Source organism: Mus caroli, unplaced genomic scaffold (assembly GCF_978045245.1).
Source record: "Mus caroli unplaced genomic scaffold, Mus_caroli_1 scaffold_15, whole genome shotgun sequence".
NCBI classification, from domain to species: domain Eukaryota; kingdom Metazoa; phylum Chordata; class Mammalia; order Rodentia; family Muridae; genus Mus; species Mus caroli.
The window spans coordinates 7794021-7821630 of record NW_028227270.1 but is presented as its reverse complement, the minus strand read 5'-3'; the positions used below and the strand labels follow the sequence as shown (position 1 = coordinate 7821630).

Here is a 27610-nt window from a genome sequence, read left to right as displayed (position 1 = left end):
CCCAGGATGAAGCAACCGTTGTTTATTTTTGGAAAGATAAATCCGTCTGATCCGCACTACTCATAACATTCTGAAGGAAGTAAACAATCGTCAACATTTCTCATCTAAAAATAAACAATGCCCTGTTAACCAAAGACAACGCTGAAACGAGAAGAAGCAGACAATGCCCAGGCCATGAAAGGCTCAGACAGTGTTTGATTCTGAGAGAATGAATCAAGCTCCCAAGGGAGGAAATGTCTAGGTGGAGGAACTTAGTAGATACTGACATGGGAAGGTTTACATACAAATGTTACATGTTCGATTTGACAAACTGGAACTTCTTTCAGGTTCTTAATTATGAGAACAGCCACACAATGTACAACAGTTAAAACCCAGCATTGGAGAGTCTGCTGTATTGTTAGCAGTAAGTGCAAGCCAGTGGACCAGAGAAGCCTGGGAAACTCACTCCTGCACTGTTCAAGCCAAAGGACTCTGATTGATGCTTCACTTTCCAATGTGTTCCTCCATTCGGGGTGTGACTGTGCCTTCAGATACAACCACCTAGAAAACTATGCATGACTGTCAAACCAGTCTCACTGCACCATGGCTACTGCCCATAACTCCCTGCCTGCAATTAAAATAGTTAAGACCAGGCTCATCAGGGCCACCCTCCCACCCTCGTGGTATACATAACTCCATACCAAAATTACAAGTTCTAGACATAAAGACAAGCGATGGCTTGGAGGGTGTGATAGTTTATTTAAAAAACAGAAACAACAAAATAAAACAACAGTAACAAATAAAGCGGTGCCACACTGACCGTGTGACCAGCATACACGTCCGTAATGGCTTTTCTCTTGGGTATTAGCATTGCAGTATGCTTAGATACTGAAATGCTTCACTAGGACCAAGAACGTTGGAGAGTAAGGATCTTGGATGAAAATGGACACTAGCAAGCCTGGTGCAGTAACCCACAGAATTCACGTCAAGTCCCACGAGTCGGTGAGATGATGCTACGCGGTTAGGGAGGACAAACGTTATCTCAGGAGGAGGCAGCATCAGCTTTACACTTCTCTTTACTTTAATCTTTAGTTTATGATTTAAGCTATGTCCACCCTGGCTAAAGCACAATCAGACAAGACACCTCAGGTAATGTCCTTGCTACTATTGCACAAGTTTAGTAATTTTATTAAAAGAAAAAAAAAATCAAACCACCATCAAAACAAAGAGGCAAATAAATGGGACGTTCAAATCATCTGAAACGTAGAGAGCTTGCTTCTTCAATACCAATTCAAACTTAAATGCTATCATTGGAACCTCCAAAATTCTGGAATAAAATTAATAATTTTTAAATATATATGCGCTTTCTTTATCTCGCTGTACTTTGCAATCCAAGAGAGGAAGTTGCTTTTTATGAGAGCATGGCTTTTGGCGGCAGTCCCACGTGCCTGTAGTAAAGACAGCGCCACAGAGCCTCAGAGTTCTGAAGCACAAGGATTTGACCAGAGGTCAAAATGATCATAATCCGTTCTCAAAATGTCAACCCATGTGTGATTTCTTCGTAGAGAGTGAATGTGCTGTGAAGTAATTATCCCACTATTATCCCACTCGCCTTTCCTTGCTTGGCCTTTCTGCAAGCTGACCCTTGACTGTGGCTCACCCCCTCCTAGCCTGGCCTCTGTACCCCCATGTTACCATGTCAGGACCAGGGTTTCCGGGGTGGTGGAAGTATAGTTCACAGGGACAGCAGATGCAGGGACCTTGGCCTTCACTGACAGCGCTTACATCTGTAAACTCAAGAATCACATTATTTAGCTCAGCAACTACAAAAAAACAGTTGAGATTTGGGCATTTCACACCAGAACCTCTTTGTGCTTTTTAGATGAAGCCTGCTTGTAAATCTTTTTGGTATTTGTCAGTCATTTGCAGTTCCCTTCTAATAATAAAAGGCGATATTCAAAATAATTTTAAGGTTAAATGTTCTGAGGGGGGCTTTATCAATACTTAGTTTTTAAAAACAGTATAAATCAGTATTTTTTTTTTTCTTTCAGTACTGGAATAGTAGAAATTATTTCTGGTCCCTCCTTAAATCAACCAACAGCACTTCTCATTGCGTACAACACTGAAATTTACAGACATCCCTGAATTTTTTTTTTTTTGATTAAGTAAACGAGTGAATCACAGTGGAGTCTCATTCAGTTAACAGTGTAGATCCATTTGAAATCAAAACAAAAAGCTGAACATTAAAAGAAAATTTCAAGCTATAAAAGAAAAACGAAAAAAAAAAAAAGGAAGACAGGAGACCCTCCCCCAAACTAAGATGGAGTGCGTTGTCACCCACTGTTTCTGTACTTTATCCCCGATCGGATTCCTCTTCTCCACGTGCTCAGGGCACTGCTGAAATCCTCAGGCCTAGTCCGTGCGACCCTTGAGTCGAGGCCGTGTACTACAGATGTAAGGGAATATGGCACACTGCCTTCTCCCCTACGAGACTTTACATCCAGAGATGGCAGAAGCGTCTCCTGCCTCTGTAACTGCCAGCATCTTACCAGGCGATGCTTCCTGTGCAAAGTGATGGCCACTGGTTCTCCCACCACCCCCAGAAATGGGAGCTTTTCATCGGCTTGTCACCAACACGCCCGCCTTTTGCTCTTTCCATCAGAAACGTTGGGGGTTCAAACCCAGGTGGGACAGAAAGGAAAACAAGCGGTCTAAAGGCACAAAGTCGCATAGCTGCTCCGGTTGGAGTTTGTAAACAGAGAATAGGTTGAATTTAGGTAATCTCGATCTATGAGACTAAAAAGGCATCCACAGCAGGCTTTTATCCAGCCAGCTTCTTTGAGACTCTTCATGGGTTTTGAGGTCTACAAAGTATACACTAATATACCCATACTTCAAAAAGCAATAAGGCAAATAGTATAATCATTATCCAAAAGTTACAATGGTAGTGTAGGCATACATAGTATAATTTAGTTACAAAGTGTGGTACTGCTTCTGCTACATAGCCATATTAACTGCTTCTTTCCTACATAATTATATATCCAGCCGGTTTCGGCTGAACACAAAGCCGTCCTTGTACCACCTAGAGTTGGCAACAGCTCTGAGAAGGCAGGTTTTGTTCTGCTGTGGAAATTATCGTTCAACTGAAAACAAGAGCGCGGTCCCATGTGCAGTCATTAGACGCTGTCGTATTTGTGAAGCGCCTCTTCCAACTTCTGGGTCACTTTCTGGAAAAATATTATTTGTTGTTGTAAAAAATGTTGCATCTGTGATTTAAAGTCTCTTACTCTAATTTGATGGAAGTGATGGATCTCGGCCAACGTGGCGAAGGAAATAGTGTTACAGCGGTCTTGAATGCCGTCGGCTTTTTGGACCTCCATCTTCCCTTCTTCCACATGTCGCCTACTCTCCTTTACTTTGGTAAGAGCTCCTGTGGTCAAAGACAACAATTAATTAAAATACATACACACACACACACACACATACATACACACACATACACACACACACACACACATACACACACACTCATGCACACATCCCAATGATATAGCTAAGTAACAGGAACTTGGGTACCGTCAGTACTTGTCTAAACTTTTTCAGCAGCCTTTGGAATTCAAAATGGTGACTGTAAATACCAATTTATAAAGCAGGCTGACCAGCGCTCCAACCAATGTTCCATACTGACCAAGCCTCTGTACTTCACAAAAAGGTACAAAAATCTGACCTAAAGATAAACCCCAAAGCCATACTTTTCGTTTTCACAGTGCTTAAGACTATTATACCCGTGCATATTAAGAGAATCACTGTAATACCTTATAAAGGCTGGATCCTCTTTCCTGAGGAAAAGAAATGTCACTACAGTGCTACTGTATAAGGTCAGAGCCATCTCTGAAGCCTGTCAATACCAACTCAAGCTGGAAATCAAACGAGGGTGCGGGAGGGGAGGGTGTCTGGGTCGTGTTGCCAGTGTACAATGAAGATGTCAGGGCACCCGAATCCATGCCAGGTTTACCCAGAGCCCGTGCCTACATGATGTGCCTGACAGCAGGGGGTGACGGATGCCTAGTCTGGCAGCATCTTCTTCTGGGAGACCACAACTGGGACACTTGCATCTTGAATGATTAGAGGTACAGGGGCAGTGGGTTTTAAGTTTGCTCTAATGACTGCTTCAGAGGGTCACCAACGGTACCACAGCTTCTTATCTAGTACTGCTGGGCGGGGGGGTGGGGGGGTGGGATCGGTCATTTTGGCAGGGGCCACACAAGAGGTGACTCTCCCTCTAAGCACATGCCACACGGAAGGCAGAGGAGGCAGGACGTGAAAGTATCCTACTGGCTTCAGGGCTGAACAATGTTGACGCTCACGTGGTCTGAGCACATTTCAGCAGTTTTAGAATGGAGATGTCAAAGGCATCTAGAACTCACACAACTTAAGCAATCTAAAAGGCAGAGACTAGAGAACGTGGAAGCCAGGAGGGTGACCCAGCAGTCTGTGAGTGCGATGCCGAGGAGACACCTATTCAGTTATGAGCTTGCTTTGACCCGGAGCTCACCTTGTCTCTAACTACCCTCAAATCTGAAAATTAACAGAGCAAACCAGTATTCAACTAAGGCTAAATAAACAGTGTGCTTTTCAAAATGCTATGTTAGTATTTTTTGTAGAAAATGCAGGCTCACCTCACACATGCCACACTCTTCTACCACTGCGCTCCCGGGGTGGCCCCGCCCTGCTTCACACTATCCAGAGTGGAAGTGAAAACCCGCCAACAGCAGATTTTACCAAGAGAAATGCATGTCTGTGGAGGAACGTACATACCACACATTTTTCATGAGCTCTTTCTAAATGAGATCTTTCACTGAGATGGGCAGAGTCCCAGAGCAGCAGGGCACAGCCCAGCAGGGGCAGACATCCGTGCGGGCATCATTCCACCCTGCCACTGAGAAAGATGCTTTGCTAGGCAGAGAGGCGGCAAGGATCCCCCTGAGGCAACACATGGTTTCAAGGCTGCCCCTTACCCCTGCTCGGCTAAGGAAGTATGACACCTTCAACCTTTCTCCTAGCCTGACAGCATCAGTGAAGTTTTAGCATGTGCCTGCTCTGTATCGTTGCTTGTGGTTTTTTGAGACAGGGTCTTACTGTGAACTCCTAGCTGGCCTGGAACTCCCTTTGTAGACTGGGGGAAGGGAGAGAGGAAACCCACAGAGAAAGGTCTGCCTCTACCTCCTGAGTGTGGAATTAAAGCGGAATTAAAGATGTGCACCGTGCCTGGCCCTGCCTGCTTCATGGTAAAAAGACCCCTCCCAGCCACATGCATTTTTGTAATAGTGAGTGTCTCTATTACGTTTGTGCAGGCTTCCCATGTATGTACAGATATAAAAAATGAAAAGACCGGGAACTCAGAGAGGCAACACTCTAGAGAAAAAAAAAAAAGTCTCAAAAGACTCCCAAAGATAAAAAAAAAAAAAAAAAAAAAAAAAATCCACGTTTTAAAATGACATGGAGGGAAGAGGGGAGGCCTTTGTGATTTGACTGTGTGCTTCTGGAAGCCATAGTCCAGGATGCAAACACAAGAGATGAGCTCTACCACTGACCATAGAGCCATGTGCGCTTCCCATGGCTGCACAGTGCACGCCCTGCTCAGGTGCCCGTGCAGTATATAGCATTTGTCTCACTGCGGTGTTCTGGCTCCCAGCAGACAAGAGAGCTCAGGAGTGAAACATGGCCCAGGAGCGGGTGAATGTCCTCTAAGCTAAGGGATAAGGAACTCTGAACAGACAGAAGTGCCAAGGCTTCCAAGTGTGAGTGTTTGTTCAAGGGGCCAAGAAAAAAATTCAGGACTGATTGTTCTTCCACCTGTGACTCTATTAGGTAAACGGTACAGAGCGGTTATTTTTACAACCCATGTAATGGCCTTAACGCAGTTAAGGAATACTGATGGCAAGCCTAACGTGTTTAACACGTTGACTCTGCGGAAAGGTAAAAATCTAACACGTGTACTCTAGTCCCAACCCTCTGTGAGCTCACCAGGGGACCATGTGGCAGGCAAGCACACTCAGGACTGGCGCACCAGCCAGACTCAGTGACACAATACTACAAAGCTCAGAATTATGAATGGGAGCCAGATGTGCCTTCCCAAAGGTACCACAAGTATGTCATGACAGAAAACGCTCCACAGGCTAGCTTCACTACGGTTGCTCAAAGGGTCAGCAAGATGCCATGTGTTGTGATAAGGGTAGTGGGGATATAGGAAGGAGATAAATTAAGGGATCATTGTCAAAAACAGCCCTGGTATAGGCTAGGCACCATGCACACTGCTCCTGCCCTTGCTACAGCTTACAGCAGATATTACTACTCCTGCTTGAACAAGGGAAATAGAAAGCTGCTCCCTATGTGAACCTGAGAGTCACCCAGGTAACCCCGTTAAGAGGTGGGGTCTGAATGTGTACCTGGTTTCAGAGCAAATACCCTGACTCAGCAGAAAAGGAGCGAGTGCCTCAACAGGCAAGCAGGGAAGGTGGGCAGAGGGGAGCCTGTCCTGCCTACAGGTCAGCCAATGCTTCTCCCTCCTGGCTGCCTACAGGTCAGCCAATGCTTCTCCCTCCTGGCTGCAGGCTGCTGGTGTGCTTACACATGCTTGTGTGGTGTGGTGTGTGCTGCGCTCACACGTACATGCACACGTGCGTGTGTGTCGAGGGAGGATGGGTACCAAGTATGTATGTGAGTGTGGTGTCCTATTTTATCATTCTCTACCTTATTCCCTTATAACATTATCTCACTGAACTTGGAGCAAGACCAGAGTTAGCAGGCGCAGTGACCTTGCTGTCTCCTCTCTTCCCAGAATAGTGGGGATCGCCATCAGCTGGAGCCGTACCCAGCTTTGTGAAATAGATGCTGAGATCCAAACTCAGATCCTGGTGCTCAGCTCGTGCTCAGCTCTTACACAAAGAGCCACCCCTCCAGCCCCTGACGCTTTCAAACGTGTAATTCAAAAGGTACTCTGAATGTATAAAGGAAACTATTTGTTTATGGGTGACACTTTCCTTTTTTTTTTTTTTTTTTTTGGTTTTTCGAGACAGGGTTTCTCTGTGTAGCCTTGACTGTCCTGGAACTCACTCTGTAGACCAGGCTGGCCTCGAACTCAGAAATCCGCCTGACTCTGCCTCCCGAGTGCTGGGATTAAAGGCGTGCGCCACCACGCCCGGCTGACACTTTCCTTTTACTGACCTAATTCAACTTACTAACTGAACCTGTAAAACCTTTTATACTTTAAGATGTATGGTTTTCTTATCTTAAATATTGAAAAGGTACACACTACGGTATTTGAAAGTCTAAACACAAACTCAAATATGGGAGGGAGTTTATGTTTTTCTTTTTTTTTTTTTTTTTTCTCCATCTAGTACAGATGCTACAGAAGTTGACACAGATTGTCAAACTCCAACCCTGAATATTACTACCCGGCTGCTTCAGGAATGTACGGGTTTATTTTGATGGGTAAACCGTAATATTCTGGCAAAGACCACTCAGTGTTGTCAAAGGCCAGGACTGAGTGTATGGAAGAGTGAGTGCCAGGAGCCTATTCCACCTGGAATTCCAGATGACCCACTTACTTCAAGTTTGCTGGCATACTGTGTCAAGCCTGCTACAGAGAGAGATGAGCAGGAGACATGTCCGTGAAACATGTGGCCCCTGTACAAGGGCTCAAATCATTTTTGAGGTAACAAGGCACACACACCTGAAATAGGTGAGACCATGTAAACAGTATGTGAAGGTGTGAACGTGCACTCACACCGGCGAGAGCTGTGTTCCGGAGGCTGAGGTGGATCGCACATCCCAGGCCTCTAGGCCCACACAGTAAGACCCTGTCTCAAACTGGACCACTGGCTCTGTCACTCGGGGTTAGGGCAATCTCTTTAAATGATGTCTTTTAAATGAAACGTCACTTAGCTCCTCCCAGAACTACTTTTCAAAAGAAAGCAAGGTGATTAAAGACAAAACAAACTGATAGAATTATACTGAGAAATAAAATGAAAGACAACCACAAGCATTCTACAGCTCAGCTTCGGTGTGGGACCCGCAGCCTGGCCTGCCTACAAAGTCCAGAGTCATAACTCAGGGGTCTTCCACATCTGAAGAAACATAAAGGTTTTTTTTCTTAAAAATTAAATTTTTTTGGTACAAGAAAGCTATTAAAATTTTGTGATTTATAACCTCTAACAGATAGACAGGTAGCTGGAGTGTTTTCCTTTCTATGACCAAGATGAAATATTACCAGTTACTTTCCTAATCCAGACTGGGGGTAAGTAGAGCCCCGAGAGACGCGTACTTCAGGAGTGCGTGAACACGGGAAAGGGAAACATGACTACTTTTAGGGTCCCAGAAGCAGCGTCAGTCTGCCCAGCCTGCACTCACTGAGCAGAGAAAACACATTTTCCTGACCGCCGAAGTGACTACCAGGGTTACTGGGCTGGGACTTGGGTTCTGTCCAGTGGCTCATTCCTGCAGCTGATGGTTCTCGAGCTGGGAACTCTGAGCAGCACTTTACATCTTCTCGGGTTTAACATGGTAAATATCAAAATAAAAGCAGCTTGCAAAATTTTCCAGCAAACCTAATGCGTAAGGAGACCCAGAGAGGAAAAGTGGGCGGGGTCAGATCAATGCCGGCTTGCTCCTTCTCTGAAAAGGCCTGTACTTTGAATGGTTTCAGGGACAACTGCAGAGGTGCACACTGCAGCCTGCTGTCACAGGAAGGCAGACCTGAAGCTGTCTCCAACCCAGGAGGCCGGGAAAATAAAAGCTAAAAACCCTGCCCAGAACAGAACAGCAAAGGGGCCACACATTTCCATCGGAGAATCGACGGGGGAAACAGGCGAAGGTTTCAGAGGCTCTGCTCCTTAAGTGGCTCCTTTAGGAGGGACCAGGTCCCTCCCATAGTATTGCCATGTTGCTTTAAAACTGAAGAGGGAAATGAAAGGGGTGGGGGGAAAGAAAATATGTGGCGAGGTCTGTCGATCAAGGGAGCACTGTTATACCAAAGGTCCCGTGATGCCCACGTTTAGGGCGGCAGTTTCTCAAAGAAAGAAGAGGACATACAGGTTGGACCAAAAATTGGCAAGTGAACAGTTCTCAAAGACGTACAAGCAGACAAGATACACATGAAAAAAAAAAAAATCTTAGTCATCGGGAAGATGTAAAGCGAATGCGGAGAGCACGTGGTGTTTGAGGGTGGGGCTTACACAAGGTTGAGGGAGTCTAAGGCACTGCAGCCTCTGTGGAAAAATGAGCGTGCACACCATAGATACCCCTCACAATTACTACAGCTTTAATCACCGGGGCCAAACTCTAGAATCGGTTGAGGTGTCCCTCAAGAAATGCATGAATAAGGACGATGTGGCGGGCATAGAGAACGGAGCATTATTCTGCCATAAAGAAGTACAAACTGGGGCTGCAGAGATGGCGCAAGCCAGGTCCTTGCAAGCCTGAGGACTTAAGCTGAATCCCTGGTACCCACAGCCCATGTAAGAGCTAGACACAGAGGGGTACACTTGCCACACGCCCCACCTACTGCCCTGCTGGAGGGGCAGAGGCAGGAGGGTCTCCTGGCTAGGGGAGAGTCTCTCTGGCAGTCTAGCCAAGTCTGAGCTCCAGATTCAGTGAGAGATCTAACAGAAGCATTGCAACACCGTGTCTGTTGCAGGGGAATCCCATGTTAAGTGAGACATGACACTCACTTTAAAAGACAAACATCACATGTCTCTCATGAAAAAAATCTAGGTTTTTTTTTTTGTTTTGTTTTTTGGTTTTTTTTTTTAAAGAAGACATAAAAGTAGAAGGGGAACTACATGGGAGGAAGGGGTAGAAATAAGAGGGTGGGACTATGCTCAAAGTATATTCCCAATGTGTAAAAAAAGTCACAGTGAAATCCTGTTCCCATATCATGACAGGAAAGTGTGTAAGCGATGGGTGGGGACGGTTTCTAATGGGACCTTACTGCCTGGAAATAACCTGACACGCTGTGGCACGCTGACTTTAAAGGGTCTACTACAGAGCATGGTTTGCCCTTCAGCAGAGATATGGGGCCGTGTGGGTCAGAGGACTTGCTTCTTACAGGAAGGCGGTGAAACCAGAAGCCTGAGTCACCCACAGGAAACGTGCTCCTGACACAGGCTCCAAGCACAGGAAGGGGCCTGAAGTGAGGTCAACACTTGAGCAACCTGCCCAGAAGGCAGAGGTAGCACAGGCTGTCCCAGAGCAGCAGCCCGGCCTCTAGGACACTCTAAAAGCCCCTTCCTAGGAGAGGCTCCCCGAGTAGGTCAAAGGGGCAGGAGAAAACACATAAAAAGCTTACACTGCGGTAGACTGAATAAAAATGGCCCCCATAGGCCCACAGGGAGCAGCACTGTTAGGAAGTGTGGCCTTGTTGGAGGAAGTGTCTCTGTCCCTTCCTGTTGCTTTTAGATCAAGATGTAGAACTCGAGTCAGGAGATGGTTGTACACGTCTTTAATCGCAGCATTCAGGAGGCAGAGACAGGCAGATCTCTGTGAGTTCTAGGCTAGCATGGTCCACAGAGTTCCAGGACAGCTAGGGCTACACAGAGAAAACATGTCTCAAAAGAACAAACAAAACCAAAAAGATGTAGAACTCCCAGCTCCTTCTCTAGCACCATGTCTGCCTGCAAGCTGCCATGCTTCCTGCTATGATGATAATGGACTAAACCTTTGAAACTGTAAGCCAGCCCCAATTAAATGTCCTTAAAAGAGTTGTCGTGGTCACTGTGTTTCTTCGCAGCAGTGGAACCCTAACGAAGACTCGTGTTGAAAGGGATATTTACAGTGAGTGGTACTTGGTTGATGTATTGAGTTAGTTGGACCAACTATCCGGAGTCCTCTCTAATAGGACCAAAAGTTCACGCAGCTAATGATTTATTTCTAAAGGAGCACCCGGGCCCCTGAGGTCAGGCTGCCGCAGACAGTGGCCGATGGATCACCAACCCCATCCCTCCAGGCCTGACAGACTTGAGAGGTGAGTGTCAGCTCTGGCCCAGGTGCACAGAGTAGCGCTGGTGCCAGGTTTCCCTTCCTTATTTATTTAAAGCTGAAAGGTGCTTGGAAGTTCTTGGTATAATTCTAGAATCTTACAAGTAAGAGGTTGTCACTGGTCCAGAATGTGTCCCAGAGCTATGTGTTTCAAAGGGCCCACCATTCCCACCTGGCAGCCAGCCTGGCACTTGTCGCTTTCATCCTACACAGGTGTCTCCAGGGGGCTGCTGACAACTTTCTGGGCATCTACGGGTACAATGTGAGCTGAGCATCTCAAGCTAGCACGCAAGCTCACACCTGCATCCCAGGAGTTGGGAGCAGAAGCAGGAAGCTCACATTAGCTCAAAGGCACTGGAATACTATAGTGAATTCAAGACCAGCCTAGGCTACAGAGACCAGGTAGTCCTAAAAGACCAAAGGGGACCCTTTCATGTTCCATATTTTGAGAGTTAAGAGGAAGTAAACTTTGCTGTTATGAACAAAATCTCCTAAACTCCAAGGCAGACTCTGTAACTGCAAAATTCAGCAAGGTTCATTCTCACACCTGCCCCACTCCTATCACCTGTGGAAGGAACTTTACCCCGCATTTCGAACATTAGAACAAGCTCCACAGACCCCCGAGGTCTCAGATTCACTTCCATCCCCTTCCTATGTTAGTGTGCCACCAGGGTAGGGCCCCTTGTGAAGTCTTATCCATCAGCAAAGCCAGAGAGGCGCGTCTCTGCACACGCTCCCTTATCAGGAACATGGTACTCATGTTTACGATGAATACTGAGCCAAAAGAATTAATTATTAACAAAGTTTATTAATATCACTACATTGAGGACTCAAATTCTACAAATGACTAATGGTCAAGGAAGTCGGCTCCACGTGACGGAGAGCCACACTATTTACATACGACATATGACGGTGTCACTGCATAAATTCCCTCTGTAAAAAGCTACTGCTCCCCAAGCATTTCAGGTCACCGTCTTTGCAGAGACCTCGGGAGCGCCGCAGCTCTGGTTTTAGTGAACACTGACAAGCTACCTTAAACTGGGCCAAGTCAACAAGGGCCTGGGCAAGCCGCCTGGTGTCTCGCTGGCCTCTACGGGGACAGGCAACTTTCCTCGTATAACCAACCCAGCAAGAGACAGGAAAAGCCCCTCCACACATCACAGCCGCTCTACTGCCTCAAGGGCTGCCCCAACCCCATTGAAAACCTCGCCAGGGCTGGTGCGGGGTTCCCGCTTTGTGCCCCCCACATTCTCCCTCCACACCTCAGCCTTCCCGGTTTTGTCCCTCAAAAGCCATCTACACAAAAAGCCCAGTCACTAAGCAACGGGGATCCATCCAAAGGCTGCTTTTTCCCTTGAAAGAGAAAAGGGGAGTGGTGGAAAAACTCACTGAATTTTGAAATCACCAAGGTGCCAAAAACACAAGGTAGATTTTTGGTCTTCCTATGGGCTTTCTCAGGAAACAGAGGCCTCAAGGTTAAGGGGCAAGGCAGAGGACAGAGCGCAGGGATGGGAAGTGTGGATGGCAGGGATGGGTTATTTTCATTCCCCTATGCTACAGATGCTGAAAGAAAATGCTAATTTAACCAAGGTGACCTACTTCCTTCTTCTCCTCCTGGTCCCCCACTCCCTTACAGCCCCCCTGCCTCCATCAGCCTCTTCCCCACCCCTTTTCTTCCTCCCTTTGGGTCTCCACCCACTGGATAGTAGGAAGCTGGGAAGTTTGTTTGACCTCAGCCTGGTAGGGACTCCCTTGCCCAGTCACAGGTTGCGTCATCCAAACTGCCTCAAGTCAGACGAGGGTTTGAGCACACTTACACACACTGCCCAGGTGAGCAAGCACTTTGTCAGCTTATATCTGTTTTCCAGACATGGGCCTACTAGGTAGCCCAGCCTACTCTTGAATTCACAATCCTCTAAAACTCAGTCTCTCAAGTCCTAGGACTACAATGCCCAGTCCCCAAACAAGGTTTTGAAGGGGCTTAAACTGGCCACGGAAGCACTAAAATATTTAAAGGTAAATGAATTTGAATTCACTTTCAACTTGGAACTGCACTAAATGAAGGGAAGTCTGGAGCTATTTTAAGAGAGCCAGGCCAAGAATGAGTGAGTCCTGGCTGTGTGTTAACAGGGGAACAAAAAAAAAAAAAAAAAAAAAAGAATTTTAAAAAATTCCATTTAAAGAATTCCATTCTCTAGTTCAGTTTGGCCCTAAAAATAAAAAAGAAGTTGCTTGTTGGCGGCACAAAAGCCCTGCTACAGCCTGATAGCCACTAGCACAGCTTTGCTGGCTCAGCTGCACCCCAGTGACGAGGTCCATGAGGTCCACAGGTAGAAGGACTCTAGCGCACATGAGAACATCAGGAGGCCCATTCACTAACTAACTCACTAACTGCTCGGTTTGCCTCCTTCCCCATGAAGCCCAGAGCCGTGGGGCGCTTGCAGTTTATTTGTTAGAAACAGAATGTCCGTAGCTGGAACTTCATAAAGGCTCTGGTGATGCCTTAGCTCCTGAGAAATACTAAACCTGGGTGGAGAGCAAGCAGCTCAGCGGGGAGCCACGCTCTGCGGCAAAGCCTGAGGTGGAGCTCTGGAACCAAGGAGGTTTCACAGCACTGGGCAACATTCAGTAGCTCCAAGGGTTCTCTCTCTACAAACACAGTACGCCTTTACTTTGGAAGACCAGGTTCCAGGCTGAGCACCCTCTACATCAACAAATACAGATAAAGACTTTAAAAATCTGAGTTTAAAAAAAGGCAAAGCAAGTATTCTTTCTTTTCTTGAATGTTTTCTGGCCACACGATCCCACTAAGCGGTGTCAGCCAGCTGCCCACACTTGCATTTAGCAGACCCTCCCCAAACAACATCAGGAATGGCTACCAGTGAGAAGAGGACTCCGAAAGTACTTTTAATTGGAGTAAAATCTTGGTTTCTTTTGTTCTGGGAAGATAAAATGGAGCTTGGGCTAAAACCGAATCTCTACAGCCTGCTAAACAGAGGAGACACTCCCCACGGGGCAGGCCGGATCTAGTGGGAAGCTGGAAGTCCAGGGCTGTGAAGGCTCCCAGGAGGGCAGTGCTCACCTGGAACCACAGGAGTAGTTCCAGAGGATTTTTTTTTTTTTTAGGTTTTTCGAGACAGGGTTTCTCTGTATAGCCCTGGCTGTCCTGGCACTCACTTTGTAGACCAGGCTGGCCTCGAACTCAGAAATCTGCCTGCCTCTGCCTCCCAAGTGCTGGGATTAAAGGCGTGAGCCACCACGCCCGGCAGAGGATGTATTTTTGCTGTCTAGTATTTTCCCCTCAGAGTGTCCAGCTTATAGCTGGGTTACAACCCCCACCACACAAGGAAAGCAGCTCAGGTCTGCTCTTCCTTCTTTCACTGTGCCCACTCCATGAGGGTGGCTCCTGCTCACCACCTGAGGAAGGATCACTAAGATGGGGGGGGGGGCAGTTCCTAAATCAGCCTCTTTAAACTGAAACCCCTTCACCACCACCCCCGCCCCTCCCCCCCCCCCCCCCCCCCCGTGGTTTCGAACAACCAACCAACCAGAGACCAAAACGGAAGACCTAGAAAATGTCTAGCAAGAACATTGAGAGATGACCCATGCTGCACTGGTTACGACTGTCCCATGGTGCAGAGCGGGAACTGAGTGCCCTGTGATACAAAGGCATAAACCCCCAGGCTCCTGGAATGCTCTGCTTGTTGGTCACTGTCAAGAGCTGGAATCACTCCTTTATGCTGCCAGCCTCAGGAGGCGGGGCTTTGATACCCGTTTATTTTAGCCAGAGCCTCCCTTTACCGTTGTAGATCAAAAGAAACCGGAGTTTTTCCTTTAATTAAAACAATGATGGTGGCCATAGTGGCGCACGCCTGCAATCCCGGCGTGAAGCTAGGGCAGGAGACATCCATAAATTCAAGGTAAACCTGGGCTACTTACGGGACCAGTCTGAAAACACAAAACAAAACAAGCAAAGCAGCCTGGCTGCAGGAATTCCCATAATTCCTTTCAGCCCCACTCCTGTCTCCTCACCCCACTCCTCCTCTCTCATCTGTCCCTACTGCTGGCTTCAGCGTTTCCAACTTAAAACCTAACCTAACACAGGCTGCTGCCACAACCAGCACCACACCAAGTGCTACCACTGGAGCTAGCAGATGTCTCAAGTCCACCGGCTCTTTCCAAAGCTGCACGCAACGCAGACACTCAACAGCCTCCGCCTCTCCGCGTGCATGGGCGGAGCTTCCTAAAGTTGATCTACAGGGAGCACCAGGGAGTTAAGTGGGGCCTCGGGCTTCCAGGCGGTGAAGCAGCAAGACTAGAGAGGAGTGTCTACCTCAAAAGCTCCGTGAGGTTCAAGCAGGTATAGTGAATGTAGAACAGCACGTGCCATGCTTGGTACATGGTCAGCCTTCAAACTATGCTAGCTACTTTGAAAATGGGCAGGGTGTCACTATTTAGTTGAAAAACCTCTCCTGGTTGCCAACTGCCCCCCCCCCCCAAAAAAAAAATCAACTCTATTTCCTAGCAAGGATTCTGGCAGTGAAAAAAGCACAACAGTTTCAAGGGAGAAAAATCAATTCAAATCCTGCCTTTGCCTTGACAGCTGTGTGATACAGGACTCACTCAACCTCTCAGCCTCAGGAGGTAATAATACTACTCCCGTTGGGGGTGAGCATGGGGGGCTAGCTAACTGCACTGGATTAAAGCGCATCGCCCCATCTTTGTCCACCTGGAGCCCGTCTCTGCACATGTAACTAGAGAGCTGATGTCAAATGTGAGGTGCACCTGACAGAGCAGGCAGGAAGGAAAGGGGCACAGAGCCAGCCAGTCAGTCAGTTACACAGGGATAATGCCATGTCACGATGGGTAAAGGCTGGAGTGACCACCTATAGCCAAGCCACTCTGAGGCAGGCCAGGAGCCAGGAACTCTGCAGAGGGAACGATGGTTCCACCAACACCTTCGATTCGGACAGCCAGTCTGCAGAAGTGTAACGGGACACATTGCTACTGTTTAATCACCCAGATTTCAGGAACCTGTTCAAGCCACCCTCAGAATCCAATACAGGAGCTAATACCAATGCTTGAAAACATTAAGCATGGATTCCATTACAAGAGAGATGGGAGGCACATGTTAAACAACTATGACATAATGTCCCCCGTATGCCTGGAATAGCGAAAGTCACAGAGCAAACTCGATAATCAGCACCATCGCCACTTATATCTCCCCATCCCGCTAACCTGCTTGTCCTTTAACAAGAGGCTCAGCAAGCATTTCCTTTGAGGGTAGACAGTAAATATTTTAGGCTTTGCAGACCAACAAGCAGAACTGGGGTCACTATGCAGGCACTTACAGAATCATTGAGAGCCAGCTTTAGCTCAAGTGCCATCCACGAGCACTTTCGTACACCTGCCCAGGGGCTGCAGCCTACAGACTTCCGCTTAAAGCTACCTGCCTGCTGGCATCTACACACACTGGTGGCTCCACACTTCACACTCAACAGGTCATCTTATGTCCCCCTCTCTCCACTTCTGCAGGCACAAGCTCCTGTCCCTTCTCCCTCCCGTGTCACTGAGCTCCATTCAAGATTTTACTCTGTCTTGCCTCAATTACTTCAAAAAGCTTCTCACACCAAACACTTGTCCCACGGACATGCTAACCTGGCCATATCAATACCCACCTTCTATAAGACTCCCCCCACCACCCCCTAACAGCAACGGTAAACCCCAGAAACTGAACGCTAATATAAGCACTAAAGGCCACACGGCAAGCATTTACATTCAGACTCAGTGGCTGGGTGGGTCCCAGCTGATTCTGAGAGGCTGCCAGGACTGATTTTTGCATACACGGTTCCTTTAGTCGGGGAGTTCCCTCCCATTTACAGTTGTTTTCAGAACTTATCTTCCAAGCAAACTGTGCGACTAAGCTCACCTTCCCCAGCCGGGCAGTGGTGGCGCACGCCTCTAATCCCAGCCCTCGGGAGGCAGAGGCAGGCAGGTTTCTGAGTTCAAGACCAGCCTGGTCTACATAGTGAGTTCCAGGACAGCCAGGGCTACACAGAGAAACCCTGTCTTGGGGGGGAGAGAGGGGAGAACACCTTCTCCTCTCTGGCTTCTCTAGCCCTGTCACTCTCTTCTCTCTCCACGTGGCCATGACCTGCCACATAAATCTAAGACTTTCAAATCACTCACATATTAATGACTCCATCCATAAAATATGTGTAGATTCTATCTTCAGTTCCTGTGCACTTTTACATGAGAAAACAAAAGCATTTCCTAAGTCACTGAAAACATCTCTCTCAAAGTCAGCCAAGTCGTTTATTAATAAGTGCCTGTTTCATTACCTCGACCAACGTGTATTAAGCACTTACTACAAACATATCAGTTAGTGTAGCTATATAATGCAGGAACACAAAAGGGAGACACCAAATAGCAGACAATCACCAAGGCCTACACTGAACTGCTTATCAAGGGATGCACCCTCAATAAATTGGAGACTCCAAGCAATAGGTCCAGATCTGGGGTCTCTGCCTGCGCTTGTGCAGGGACGCAGGGCCCAATGTATCTACCAGGCTCAAACAAAAGTTCCTTCTACCCTGCAGACTGCACCTTCAACACAGATCTCAGGTGGCCTGGGACTTCCTTACCATTCCTTACAGCTTTCCTGTGTGTACCTGCTCCAGTCTGAGTCATTCTTTTACTCGGCATAAGTAGGAAACGTACAAATGGATGCTGTCCCTTCACTCAAGATCCTGAAGAGCTTCCATCTTGCTTGAACTTTTAACATGTCCTGACAATGACCCACAAAGCCATACCAATGCGATTTTCTGTGATGGCTTCTCCTACTAGGACAGCCTCTAGACTCAACCTGTGACCTCCTGGCTGTTCTCCAACCTTCCTAGCCCACAGCGATCCAGGGCCTTGTTATAGATGAACCCCCTGCCTGCCCAACCCTCTACTGCAATACCTGTAACTTCCCTCCTCTCCCCTCCTTCACAGTGCTACTCAAATCCCACCTCCTTAGTGAGGTCTGCATTGGCCATACTTTTCTGTGCTCCATCCTGCCTTCTACACCCTCCCTCCCCTGCCCCACTTCTGAACACGTGTGTGTGTGTGTGTGTGTGTGTGTGTGTGTGTGGTGCACTACGGTTTGCTGGGTTTGTCTTTCACTGTGTCTCCCCCCTGCTGGAATGCAAGCAACCCAAGGGCAGCAGTCACTTGGGTCAATGATGTAATCTTGGCAGTGCTTAGGTTATGATGTCTACTTAAATATTTATGCAATAAAAATCGAGTTTATCTTTTAAAGGCTCCTATGTATAAACTTAATGATTTTGCCTTTCTCCCAGTGACCATCAGCCGATCCACTGAATACACAGAGGAAAATCCCATCACAGCAAGAGTTACAAAGCTGTAAGGAACAGGGTAGGAATGGACACTCTGGTCCAAGTACTCGCATCAGTTTAGTCAGACTATACACCACGGGTAGGGCTAGTTTTGACTGTCAGTTTGACTGGACTAAGGGCATTTGTGACACACATCTTTAGGCGTGTCTGTGAGGGGCCAATAAGAAAGATAAACTGAAGACCACATAGAGGCTGGGTAGGTCTCACACTGACTGAAGAGAAGAGGGAGAAAGCCCGAGTCTTCCCCTCTGCTTCCTGTTCCAGAGTTGGAAGCAGGCAAGAATCTCAACTGTACACTGCAGCCATCACGGACCCACCATGTCTACCCACTGTGTCTTCTCTCCCAGGGTGAGGTCTCCACTTTCAAACACAAATTTGCTTGGTCACAACATGAAAAGTAAACTATTTACTTGATTTTCTCTTACTTTGAGAAAGGAGACAGTATTTAGAGTTCAAAATAAAGTTCTCTTTGCAGACAGAAGAAAAATAGCATTCCAACTGACTGCTCTGTGGCCCCCTTCATTACAACCCTCATTAGAACCCATTCACTAGAGCCCTCATCTGGGTTCTAGAACTTGCAGATGTTGGCTGGAGCCCAGGTGTCTTCCTTCCCTCTAGAAGCATCTGATGAATGAAGCCAGGGACCCATGTTTACTGATCTGAACTTAATGTCCTCAACACTGTCCGCTGCTGATAAAGGGCTTTCATGCTCCCAGCTTGTGGTCACATGGGCAGACAAAACACTACTGAAACCAGCCTGTGACAATGTCTAAACACTGACTGCAGTCTTGGGCTGTTTTACTTTCAATATAGAAATTATGTTATTTAACAAAAAAAAATCACCTAAACGAAAGCAGTATCTAGGAAATCCAGAACATCATCTCTGCACAGACATGGGGAAGGATGCTCAGAAATGCTGAAGCAATCTGCTCCTGCACAAAATAATCTGATGTAGGAGGAGGGCTGACCAGAGAAGATTTACATAAACTATCTAATGTGAGCAATAGCAATCACTCCAGATAGCATCTCCATTGATCCCTCTGATGCCAGTAATACTTCTGGTCTCACTAGAGAATAACCGGATTAAACCAGAATACCCCGGTGCTGGCGATTCCTCCAGCTTGTGTCTCTGGGCCTGCAGGTCTGGTGGTTACCAGGCTGCTTGGTGGGAAAGTACGCTTATTTGAATTGTGTTTCACTGGAAATTAATTCCCATTCTTTTAAAGCACCTTCCAGTTCTCATAACCAAACATTTAGTAAGTAGCTACTGAGCACTAGAGAACACAGTCTTCATGGCGACCTTGAGGGAGGTCTCCCTCCTTGCCACTGAAGACTGTGGAGGTTCCAATTACCTCTTCAAAGTTGTATCCACTCACTCGTGTATAAGGCCCACCAGACCACACCACGCTCGTCTACAGACAGGCCTGGTGCACAGCTGTGAAGCTGCACACAAGACTTCTTGGCTACTGCAGCTCAGCTGTCAGACCCAAGCCATGCAACCTCCCTTGTGCCACGGGTACACTAAGGACACACCTTGTTTCCATTGTGTCCCCCCACGCCCCCGAGGCTCTCCGAAATCTGACGAACCACCACATTCCCACAGCAGCAGGAACTCACTGAGAATCCACGGGTGCTATCTATGCCTCAGTAAAATCTGGTCTGTGCTGTCTAAACCCCAGCTGCCAGGTGGTCCAGCCTCTGTCTTCTGGATACAATCGCAGTAAACACAAAACAGCTTCCAGACCATTTTACTGGTGACAACCATGCATTATGGGCTTCAGAAATGATACAACCCAACTTAATCCTAAACTCTGGTTTTAAAACATTAGAAATAATACAACAGATTTTTATACAGCTGCCAAAAAAGGAACCTAACTTTAAGAGAAATGTCTTGTTTCCTAGTGAATCATAGAATTTCTTGTGCTAGGAAATCTTAAGGTGACCTGACAGGTGTCATTTCCCATCAAGAAGGGATGCCCCATGGAACCCCTGGGTGACAAGAGTTCCTGGTGGGACTGGCAAGGAATGGAAGTCTACTGCCTCCTCTCAGTTCAGCTGTGATTGGCTTCCCCGTGGGACAGACTTCAGGGTTCAAAGTTTAGAAACCACTGGCCGGGAGAATGGAGAGGCATCCATCCAGCTACCAGGGCAGGACAGCTGCAGATCGGGAGGAGGAGTGGTCCTCGACAAGTCACATTCAAGCTTTAACCAAGCAACTGATTCCTCTACTTCAAAAACCAAAGGAAGAAAAGGGCAAACTGGAACAAAGGTCACATCGAGAAATGAAGTCAACAGCTCAGGTGGAGGTAGGAGAAGAGAGAAACGATCCAGTCGAGATGAAACAGTTAACTCAAAGAAGGACTGGCCTCAGTTTCTGGCCCGGGGGGGTTTCAGAAGGATGAACCTGCACACAGCCCGCCCCCCTGGGCCCTTTCTCTGTACTCCTGGCAACGCCTTCTTCAGGCTATTTTCAGCACAAGAGACAGGGGCACTGAATGAATGCCGGAGCACCAAGGCCTCACCTTGCCTGCCCTGCCTGGACGCTGGCTATCTTTAATTAATGTCTGAGGCCACAGGACCCACCCTGCCCAGGCGGGTGAAAGGCAGGTACAGTGGTGAAATCCTACCCGGCAGGACGGACAGGCCGGCTTCTGGCCGCCGCACCGCAGGTCCAGGGGCTTAGTTTTTGGTTGAAAAGACAGTGCCATCTGGAACATGTAGAGAGCAAAGAAGCCAGAGTTTGCGGCATCAAGCAAAGAATTCGACTCTATTTCTCTGGTCACAGCGAGGCACACAGTGAGGTCTCACAGGCAAACATCTCTGTCACTGCTGAAAGTTCAGCACTGCTGTAGCTCTGGAGACCCCTTTCCTAAGATTCTCCTTCAAACTTTCAGTGTGCACCATGGCCTGATGCCTTTTTCTTTGGAATAACGAGGCAGCTCTGTGTGGCTCCCTCCAGGCCTGCAGTCCGTATTTATCAGAGAAGATGAAAACCCGGGGTCTCCTCATTTTACCATTATGGTTGTCCCCGACTGTGACACACAAGAGATAAATGTAAAACTTTTAAACTGTGGGTGCTGCCATCCAGATGTGGCTTTCTGCCATCCAGATGTGGCTTTTATTAGCCGGAGCAGCTCAGCGTATCTTTGGAAAGCAGGCTGAATGTGCTGTGACTCCCACAACAAACCCTCTCCCATGTACTGCCGCAGAGTCACCGGGCTCCGGCATTATCAAAGCACAGTGCGGGCAGGAATGATAAACAGAGAGGAAAGAAAACCCCACCATGGAGGAAAGCAAAATCAGAGCCTCTGGGTTTCCAGGCCAGTGAGAGCCGAGCACACGCGGCCTAAAGACGTCCACCGGGCTGAGAGGACTCCTGTTAAGTCAAGAAAAACTACCACTGCCACCTGAGCATGTTCTAAATTTCCATCCAACATTACTACAGACTACAACACCCCCTTCAGCCTCCGCTCCACTCCATTAAACTAAGCAGGTCTATTTAGCTAACAGTCCATTAGCTGATTTAAAAACACAATTCTAGAATTATCATTTAGTTGATGGAACCATATGGCTCTCTTCACCTTTGCTCAAAGTATTAAACTAAGACCTTTATTAGCCTAAGCAAAAGCTACCCAGCATATTTAAGAGTACCCACCCTCATTCTGTAATAGTGGGGGTCCCCTCCGGGATGGCTTAGTCCCAAAGGAGGCCGGCATTATGCCCTGAGACACAATGCTCCCAGGGTAAAGGACTGGGGAGATTGCAACAGGGATCCAGCAGAACCTGTTTCCCTCCCGGGCTTCAGCAGTTACACTCACAAGGGAAGTTAAGTGTTGCCACAGAATTACCAAAGAGAAAGAAAACTACCATGAAAACTCACGGAGAGATTACTAACTGGCCGGAGAAGCTTAGGAAAGGGGTTGCTGAAGCCACAGCCTACTGGGCAGGGCCGTTCAGTGGAACTCTGAACAATGATGGAAATGCCTGCGTTTCCTGCCCGACCTTCGCGTCGCAAACCATTTCAGCACTTGTTACTTGATGACCACTAGCCTAGCGTGAGAAACTGACGTTTTCATCAGATTTTAATTTTAATTTACCACGTACATACAACGAAGCACTGCCTTTTCCTAAAACAATGAGCACACCAGGGGTAAGACAACTGTTTTGAATTTCTTAACTATAAGATTTCTTCCTAAACAGAAATGTGAACTTTTGGATCACCTACAGCAAAATACTGGAGAGAGAGCCACTGTGAGTTTTTCTTGGTTTTTGGTTTGGTTTTTTTTTTTTTTTTTTTTTGCTGTTGCTAATCTCAAAAGTCCATTGAGCCCTTTGGTGTGATTACACTGAGACCTTGGATGGAAAAAATAAACCCCTAAGCATTAAACAAACTCCCAAGTGCTCAGGTTGAAAAGAGTCATTCCAACCCAACAGCAGCTATGCGGTTGAGGAGAGTCGCCAAGTCCCCTAGCATGCTGAAAAGGCTTCGCCCAGGCTGGGGCAGGATTTTAACCTCATCTGTGCTTCCTTAACAGATATGGCCTGTGAGCAGACACTCTTGGCTGTATGCACGGGACTAGGTGGCAACGTTCTAAAGGCGAGTCATCTAGACATTACACACCAAGGAGACAGCAGAAACAAAATTCACCGCCAATGCCTACAGATGTTTAATCTCTAGAACTGCTTTAAACCACATGAAACGGCACTGGTTTTGAAAGGAAGGATTTCCAGAGCCTAAGCAACAGGAGACAATCCAAGTTTTAGGATTTAGGAAAAAAAAAAAAAAAGTTCAATGGCTGACTCGACTAAAAGAACCAACCACACATTCAAGCAGCCCTTTGGACAAACACAGCTTTTCTGATATACAGTTTCCACAGCAGGGCATGCCAAAGGCCTGATTGACAGTAAAACCCACGAATGAGCCCACACAGAGGTGGAGCAGACAGACACCTGCCCGCCCCCACGAGTATCTGTGCTGGTTCTGAGCTCCTTCAGTGACTGCCAGCGCTCTGTACAAACTCAGGGACATTCCTAAGTAGGCAGCCAGCATGTGACCTGACTGAAGTAATACAATGGAATTGAAATGGTATCGTCTTGCATTAAAGGCTCAAAGTGTCAGTGTCACTAGCAGTCGCCCAGAAGGTAAGGATTCATAACTACTTGAAAACATACAAAATGCAAATGAGGGTTAAACCCGGGCCAGCAGCAATAGTATTGCTCCGAGAGCTAACTCAGCCTTAGAAGTTGTCAAAAACAAGTTGCTCTACTCTAGGAGACTAGTTCCACAGATAACGGCAGCACTGTGTTTCACAGCAGCAAGAATGGACTCAGGACCTTTGAACTTCCTCCCATCCCCCCACCCTATTTAAGAGTCTGAGGCCTTGTCACACTGAGGAGGGGAAGGAAAAGGGCAGAGAGGAAGGAGATGGCAAGAAGACCGCTATTTCCAAACGGCTGAAGGCTTGACACAGATTTGTTCTGTTTGCGTCCAGAGAGCCAATTGAGAAAGGACTTGGCTGAATACAAGAAAAACAAAGCCAAAGAGCAGGTGTGTTCACAAATGCTCCGTCCCACGTGGCCGGCAAGTGAGCAGGTCACCCCCTACCCAAGGCCAGATCTGGTTATCCAAGCAGCCTTCCACCAGCCCAGGACGCTACAGTAGGTGACTGCCACCTCCCCCACACCAGACCTCCAGAAGCAAGGCCATGTTCTTAATAGCAACACCTCCCATCTCTCTCTCTCTCTCTCTCTCTCTCTCTTGCTCTCGCTCTTGCTCTCGCTCTCTCAATCAATGGAGCCATTATATCAGAAGGCCAGCTAGTGAGTAACTTCAGGTCAGACAGGCATGACTGCTGTAGTTTATAAAAAAAAAAAAAAAAAATTTGCAAAGTCAGCGCTTTAACAAAAGCCAGCGACACACCAAACTACTAAAGCACTCTGTCGCTGGGACAGCGAATTCGTGCTCTCAGACACAACACTCCTACTTCACCCAGCTAGTCCCCCGCATCACTTTCCTAAAGAACAGTCCAAATGTCAGCTGGTTAATAAACTCCAAACCCAGAGAAAGGAGAACTGAGTTCCTGAAGGTCGAGAGCCTTTAGGCCGTCCTGCAAGCTGACACAGGAAGTTCCTTGTGCTGCCCCAGCACTGTGAACAGGGTTGGCCAAACTCCCCTGCCACACAGCAGGAATGGAGGGGAAAGCCTGCCTTACCTTTATTCCCAAGCATCCATTCTTCCTATTGTCTCTCCCATCTCTGCCAGCCCTGCAGTGTTCAAAGGGCTGCCTAGCCTGGCTTGGGTGCCCCTGCCAATTCTGCCCAGCCCACAAGCTTATACATCAGAACAGCTGATTCCCCTGCCTATTCAAATTCTGAAGTGACAACACGGTCTGAAAATCTAGCCCTCTGAAGAGTGGCAGGCAGTCCCTGACTAGAAGGAGCATTCTAACAATCCACTGAAAACTCGGTAAGGAAAATCCTAACAGTCCACAACCCTAAGGATCCCCAGACACGGAGAACCACCAGGAGCCTGAAACCCGGGAGTTAAGGTATGCCTATCCAAGTCACCACTTTCTACCTTAACAAAACATCCCGTGCCACCGGCCCTACAGGCCAGGCTTTACCTTTCTGAACATGGATGATGTCTGGGAAGTTGGCCAGGTGCCCCTGATACAGTGCTAACAGGTCCATGACTGGGTCCAGGTCCTGCCTGGGCTGCTCGGCGAAGAGTTCACCAATGGCATCGTAGGCGTCTCCAGTGAAGGCAATGGCCTGATTCAGACCCACGGAGAAGGCCTGCTGATCCAGCTCAAAGGCTTGGCTGAGGCCCCGGAAGGACTGGCCCACCTTCTGATACTCCTTCTTGAAGCCAGTCACCTGCTTGCGCGCAAACTCGTTGGCGGTGTGGTTGAGCTGCAACGCGCTGTCGTCCATCTTCTTGGTGAAGCATTTGAAGCCATCGATCTTGCTCTCCACCTCCTGCAGGTCCAGGGCGGCGGCAGGTGGGGTGCTCAGAGTGAGGAAGAAGTTGGCGCCCACCATCTCATCCTTCTCAGCCTTCCGCTTACCCTGTTTCCAGGCCTTCTCATCAGTGCTGCTGGGGCAGGTCAGGAAATGCTGGAAGACGTCGCATTGCGCCAGCACCGGGTGGCTGGCCATGTGGTTCATCCACCAGATCAGACCCTTCCTGCGCTTGGAGATGAAGTCCTCTTCAAAGCGCCCGGTGGCCTGCTTCTCGGGCAGATGGGGCACCGAGATGACTGGGAATTTCTCCGCCAGGCGCGCATACAGCCAATCGAAGTGCTTATAGCGCCTGTGCACGGGCACCTGGGTATGCGTGGGCACCAGCTTGTAAGAGATGTAGCTCTTCATGCCCTTGAACTTGGTCTGCTTGGTGGGGTCGTCGATGGTACACTGGAAGGGGTAGGGGTTCTCCTGCCACTCGGGGCCGTAGGGACCCAGCACCACGCACAGCTTGTCCCCATCCTTCACGAAGCCTGACGCCTCTCCCAGCACGAAGGCCTCCCCGCCCGACTTGACGAAGGTGGAGAAACGATTGAGGTTGCGGCTCACCGTGGCCGAGCTCTTGGCTCCAGACGCTTGGTGCGCCGGGGGCGCCGAGACGCCGCGGGAGCCCAGAGACAGGTCCGTGCGGGTGGACAGGCGGTAGCGGCCGGCCGCACCGCCGCCCGCCGACGACGAGCCGTCGAGGTCCGGGTACGCGCCGCTGCCCAGCGCGCCTGGCTCGTCGGCCACCGTGGAGCTGTCGTCCCACTCGTCGTCCCAGTCATCGTCGCTGCCCAGGCTGGCCTGGTAACCACCGTAGAGCTGCTGGGGCGACGGCTGCAGGGCGCCCCCGCCGTAGGGAAAGCCGGCGCCCGGCGGCTGGAAGGAACCCGGCGACGCCTGCGGCTGCAGCAGCGGCGGGAAGGCGGCGGGCGGCGCGGCGGGCAGAGGCTCGAAGCCGCCGGGCGGCACGTTGGCGTAGCGGGCCGGAGCTCCAGGGCCGCCGTCGGCCGAAGGGCCAGGCTCGGGCGCACGGATCACCTGCACGTAGGAGGCCGGGAAGAGGCCGCGGTCGCCGCGGCTGTTGATCCCTTCGAGCCAGCCCTCGATGTCCTGCTCGCTGCACAGGCTCAGCACCTCGTGCTCCCGCAGGGAGATCTCACCGGGGTTCTCGGACTTAAAGTCGTAGAGCGCCCGGGCGCGCAGCGCCATGGTCCCGAGCCCGGCGCCCCGAGCTCGGGCCGGTCCGAGGGCCCCTGAGGTTAGGATCCGCGCCCCTGAACGCCGAAGGGAAGCCTGGAGGGCAGCGCACCGGTCCGCTCCCCGCTCCGCTCTCGCCCTCCGTGCAGCTCGGCTCGGCTCGCAGCAGCGACTGCAGCTCGGGGCCGCCGCCGGCCGGGGGCGGGGCCCGGAGCGCCCACGTCCCCAGCGGAGCTAATCCATTGCCGAGAGCCGCGTGCCAGACGAGAGCAAGCGACGGCCGAGCAGCCGTGCCTGCGCCGACTCTGCGGCCGCCGCTGCCCCCTTGTGGCGGCTATGGAAAAAAGGCGCGCGCTTGAGTGACCACGTGGTGGGTGAGAGGCTTTCAGAAGTGAATTATCTGAAATTGTTTAGATTTGTACGACATAAAATGTGGGGTAGGTTTTTTGTTGTTGTTGTTGTTCTTTTTTTGTGTGTGTTTTGTTGTTGTTGTTTGGGGGTTTTGTTGTTGTTTTTTTAAATAGAGTATTTGTATCTACGATAGCCAGCTGTTCCTTCTCTGACTGCTCAGAGTAAATGCTCTTAAAATGACCTTAACCCAAGCTTGTAATAAAGGCGTTCACAAAGAAGATTAGCTGTTGCCCTGATAAGTACGTCTTTGCCAGGGTTAATGTGTAGTAACTCACAAGATCCTCATCTTGTCACCGAAGGTATGGCTCCCTTCCTTCCTGTACTCTCTCATCTTGTTGACAAGGAGTGGAGACTGACGGGAGCAAAGCTGGAGTTCGGGAAGATCCTTGTTTGACCAGAGGCCAGGGTGGTGCAGGGAAAGAGGAGCTGAGAAGTCTCCAGTGAACGTGCAGAGTTGGGTGCTAGCACACGTGCAGCGAATGAGAGCTCAGGCTTCAGGGCCCCGGAGCCAGGCTGGGTTCTGGCACTGACTGGCTGTGTGACCTTGAGCCTGTCACTTGCGCTGTCCTTATCTCCCA

The 27610-nt window shown here is 48.8% G+C and overlaps 1 protein-coding gene across 1 annotated transcript; it reads right to left on the bottom strand.

Annotated features, from left to right (window-relative positions):
- Nucleotides 1-26837, bottom strand: Snx18 (sorting nexin 18). Its single transcript, XM_085830812.1, has 2 exons — nt 25040-26837; nt 1-3409 (listed from the first exon to the last, which is right to left on the bottom strand). Exons 1-2 carry the CDS (start codon nt 26631-26633, stop codon nt 3156-3158), a joined length of 1848 nt encoding a protein of 615 aa, XP_085686938.1. The 5' UTR covers nt 26634-26837; the 3' UTR covers nt 1-3155.
- Nucleotides 26838-27610: the final 773 nt, after the last annotated feature.